Source organism: Penaeus chinensis, chromosome 28, assembly GCF_019202785.1.
Source record: "Penaeus chinensis breed Huanghai No. 1 chromosome 28, ASM1920278v2, whole genome shotgun sequence".
NCBI classification, from domain to species: Eukaryota; Metazoa; Arthropoda; class Malacostraca; order Decapoda; family Penaeidae; genus Penaeus; species Penaeus chinensis.
Genome location: NC_061846.1, coordinates 16,939,874 through 16,944,873, shown reverse-complemented (window position 1 = coordinate 16,944,873; position 5,000 = coordinate 16,939,874). Strand labels below are relative to the sequence as shown.

General features: G+C 34.5%; 1 protein-coding gene across 10 annotated transcripts in view; it reads left to right on the top strand.

Annotated features, from left to right (window-relative positions):
* Positions 1-5,000, top strand: part of LOC125040042 (E3 SUMO-protein ligase RanBP2-like) — a 41,747-nt gene that overhangs the window by 10,707 nt on the left and 26,040 nt on the right. For 8 of the 10 annotated variants that reach the window (XR_007116163.1, XM_047634476.1, XM_047634477.1 and 5 more), the window contains exons 18-20: positions 57-201; positions 610-790; positions 2,379-2,597. Coding sequence is in view for 9 of the 10 variants with exons in the window: in XM_047634476.1 (XP_047490432.1) it covers positions 57-201; positions 610-790; positions 2,379-2,597 (545 nt within the window). In the remaining variant the exon portion in view is untranslated. The remainder of the gene's footprint in view (positions 1-56; positions 202-609; positions 791-2,378; positions 2,598-5,000) is intronic. The other 2 variants (XM_047634479.1, XM_047634481.1) reach the window with 2 other exon arrangements.

Genomic DNA, 5,000 nt, shown 5'->3' with positions numbered 1-5,000 from the left:
GATATATATTTTTTGTTAATAGGACTGTTACCATTACTTTTGCATTTCTTCATCAGCATGCCATCAAGTGTTAACCAGGGGACAACAGTAACCAGTCTAAGTCAGACAGGATCTTCAATAGTGACCCAGGCTCTTGGCTCCCCTGCTATTGTTACTGCTAAGGAGCCACTGCCATCACCCTCTGGAATCACTGTTGCACAGGCAAGTCTTTGGAATTGTAGTTTTGTGAGAGTTTAAAGGTCAGTGTGTGGTATGGATGAAGCTTTTTCCACACTAGAATCTTATTCTCTTTGTTTAATTGTGTGGTTTCGTTGATCCTTAATTGTACATTATAAATTTAGTTCAGAAGCAGTTGCTCAAAGATACCTTTCTTTTATGGTTTCTTTACTCAAGCTTTATATTATTTTTATATCTTTATTTATATATTTATGTATTTATTTGTATACAGCAATCCCTTTGTCTTTAAATTATATTTTGGTTTTATTTATTAGTGTTAAGAGATTTTGTATTTGTTTTAGATAATGAATATTTTTGTTTGTTTAAACCAGTTGTAAAATTTAGGAATAAGAATACAACACCTAACCCAAAACATGATTTTATGGTCACCAGAGTCTTGCTACAACAAACTTGGGTAATGTGAGTTGGAGTGTGGCACAGGGCATTAGTTCTTCATCTGGCACCACCAGCAGTGCGCAGATAATGCCACCTGTTACCAGTGCTCCTCATGCCTTCCAGATTACAATGCCAGCTGTGTCTGCAGCTCTGACACCACCACCTGCTTCTGCACCTGGTGAGTCTTTTTGTTTTATCGTTGTTTCAGTTTGACATTGATAGTACAATATTATCATTATTGTTATTAATATTATTACTGTTACTGTTGTTATTGTTATTACTTTTTTTCTTGCTCGATTTTGCTAAACAGAAGATAAAAACTTTATACAATTTTCTTGCCTGTCTGCTTTGGTACTAAATATGTGATTCAAAATTTTTAGCACTGTTTGCATCATTTGAAGATATTTCAAATTATACTGAGCATTTTCCTCTAGGTTTTCACCTCTTATGATTATTTCAATATTACATAATTAATTATCACTATTTTTGCATTTGAATTATAGAAAAGGTTAGTGGCATAAGATTGCGTAATTGAAATATTATTTTATTCAACTAGTAATTATATCTAACTAGGAAGTTGCTGCAAATCACCAATAAGAAAACATGTGGAGGCAACAATATTTAACCCTTATAAGTTCTGGTTGATTTGAGTGGAGAAATATCATGTATTGCATATAAATGAGAAAGAATATGGAATTAATAACATTATTCCATTGCCCATTCAAGACTTATAGTATGGGGTATAACAGTTTAATATATTTTTTTCTAGGGAAACAAAACCTAGCCTTATGTTGTAGTTTTAAAAGTTATAAGTACACATTTTATGATGATTTAAAACTACTGACAGATTAATGATTGAAAAATATAATTTTTTTTAAGATGATCCTAGGAATTGGTGAAATGCTCTTTTGTAAACAGCAAACTATTTTTGAATGACATATACCATCAATTTTATGGTTATGTGCCATCTCTGGTTCCTGTGATCAGGTTATGCTCATTTTATTTCCTCATTTTAAGATATATTTGTAGTCCTTACCCTGCCTTTTCTTGTGTTCAGAAATTCACTATTTTTTTATTTTTATACTTTTACTATTTGTACAATATTGGCATTATTGAGTTGTGTAAGGAGCATTTAAGGGTTTTTATGAACCCTTGGATATCCAGATTATTAATTGGAACATTATAGATAGTGGTGTGGAATTATATGGTTTCATGGTAAATTCTTTTTGAACTTGACTCAACTGCAGTGGAAGAGGTGCTTTCAGTAGACAGTGTCTCTCTGCTCTATTCTTTATACTGAGACAAATTTAAGATTATATAAGAGAAAAAAAATCTAGTATATTTGCTAACAAAATTGCTTTTGATAGTATTTTTAGATTCTTGTAACTTTATATGCAAATATTTTGGTATGGGATGGTTACTTGGCTTGTTATGAGATTCTTTCTACCAAGTGCCTTGTTGAATGTCTATAACATTTGCATGAAATTTAGTGTACATTAAAGGAAGTTGAGACACCAAAAGATGATGTCTTTTGAATTTATGGTACACTTGTATTCTAACTTTTTGCACAAAGGAAAATGTATATTATGTGCATTGGTCTATGGGATTTAACAAATTATTATAGTCCTTTTCTCACTAACACCTTAAAAGAAAGGGCTCTTATTATATGAATGAGCAAATCAGCCAGTATGAGCTAAAAGACACAAAATTCACACAACTAAGCCTAGGATTTCTCTCTGCAACATCCATCACCATCATGACACTAGAGGAGCAGCTGTCAATCACCCTTCCATGCTCTGCTACGGGTCTCCTGGCCAACATACCCGCCCCCCTGTACTCAGCAGTCACTCCTGACTCGTCCCCCCAACGAGGCCAGTCACAGGTTAAATCACTGTCTCCGTATTTGTCAACGGGCGGCTTGTCTCCCGCAGCCAACAATCTGGATGCTCCATCTGCCTCGTCTGGTTCACAGGACTGCACAATCAGTATGTCATACTTCCAGTCTAGAGCGCGATTATTTTGTATGTCTTGTGTTGCTTTTGGGATGCTGCTGCATGGCTGGTTTAGAAGTCCTGTACAGCCTCGTTCACTGTTTTCCTGCCTTGTTCCCTTTGTGATTTATCTGTATGGCATACAAGACTGTCAGATAGATTTTTTTTTTTTTTTTTTAACACTATTGTCTGTTAGTGATTGCTTGTACAGAAATGATTTCAGAAACAAGAGTTCCTTTGGAGACAACCACACATCTCTAAACACTTTAGTTTTCTCTTGTCTTTGTGTAGATATGCATGTCATTTGGGTAAAGTAGTTGTTTGTAAATGCTGCTTGTATTTTAAATTATGCTTCTTAATATATTTTAAGTACAAATTAGTACTTGATTTATGATGATCTGGTCTTAACCTAATAAATATAATGTCATTTAATGAAATTCTTAAGCCAGCAATGCTTTTGTTATAGGTAACTGAATGAGCTTCATAGCTTAGCCTGTCTATGAAATTGCTCAGATCATCATCCAACACCGGGTACTTTCTGGGGGCTATGGAGCAATATGAAAATTTGCCTTCGAATTAAACATAATTTTATCTCTTACAGTACCTACATATAATTCTCTCACATATCAATGAATTGGAATCTTTCCATAGTGTTCTTGTCTTAGTTATTGACACCATTACACTATTCATAACTAGTAATAACTACATCTGAAAAGATAAGTCACTGAATGGGACCTTTCAGTGATTATTATATATTGGTCAGGGCTCACAGAATGAAAAAGGCTGGGAACCACTGATCTAACACAAAAGCTGTATTTTAGTCATTGCTCAACATCATATTGCGTATCACCAGTCTGGGAAAAATCAAAACAAAAAATCCAAAGTCTAGTTTATACTGAAGTGCTTCACTTAGCAACATTATGATTTTTGGAATTAAAAAATCAGACTACCACAAGTTGGGTACTTTATTTTCTAGTTATTTGGAGTAAACTTTTAAGAGTTGTTCATTTTGGTATTATCTTTCTTGCATGATTAAAACATTGAATATAAATCTCACTTTGATAGGAGTTTGTAAGTTGGCATGTTAACCCCTTGATGACGAGTGAAGAAAATAAAACAAAAAACTACGTTCTGTAGATCAATGGCAACGAGCCAACTTTGAGCGCGGGAGTTCGGTACATCAAGCCGAATCACCGGCTCGTAGCACTTTTGTGCCGCTGCGGCATACAGCCACATGCCACAGCTCGAGCCGTTTGTTTAGATGCCTCATGGCATAACCTGTTGGGAAGGGGTTAATTAGAAAGTGCCCAGATATATATTTTATGAACAAAATAAAAAGCTTCTGTATTTATATATGTAGTTGCCAAGTTTATGCTCAAGACCCAGTTACTAAAATTTCAGGTTAGTTAAGGGATATTCTATGCCACTGTATTAACCAAAAATGTAAGATGAAATGTATTATAGAAACTTCTTTCTGTTAATTTATAGGTTTAAGTTTACTTGTAAAGAAGTATCTAAAGAAAAGATGATTGTGGAATTTCATACATTAGACATGATTTAGCAGATTACAAATATTAAATATAGGATTAGAAGTAGTTTTACAGTTAATATTGCTTTAATTTCCTTTTTGATTGCTTGCATATGTGGGGTGGGGTGACAAGGAAGTTGGAAGGCTAGATTATGATGCTATAGTTACTTTGTAGGTCTATGAATATTGACTGAAATGAAACTATGTCAGACTCTCTACCTCATTTCTTCAGCTGACATTGTATGTGATATTAGTATAGTTTTTTTTCAAAGCTATTTTGGATAGGGCACTATTCATGTCTCTACTTATAGGATTCGTTGGATTTATTCTCAAGTCTTGCCTTGACATACATTTTTTTGTTGATTTGTAAATAAAAAACAAGATTTCCCTAAGCCTTGTAGCTCAAGGTAGTAGTTAGTACTGGGCCTGTAGACTGGGAACAAAAAGTTGATACAGTGCTTTCCCTTGACTATTAAGGTTTCCCAGCCACAAGGCCCATTTCAATGGAGGAGATAGTTAACATTGGAGCAAAAAAAGTTTTTGATACATTAACCCTGACTAACTGACTGGCTGTTTAACCCAATGCTGATGGGTATCAGAAATCTGTCACAAACTCTGGTGATTTCTGCTAATGTCCAGCCACTTGGTGTGGGAGTCCACTACATGTAGCAAAACTTCCTGCTCCACTTGCTCTAGCACCCATCTGTAAAGAGTTAGATTGAAGAATTTAGTCACCTTCCTCATTTGTATACGATATATGAAAAAAAAACACATACAGCTCATTCTCTCATACCAGTAAAGGTGGCCCATTGTCTCTACTAACTCATCTATAAAAATCTTCTAACATGCTCTAAGCCAGTGGTTCAATT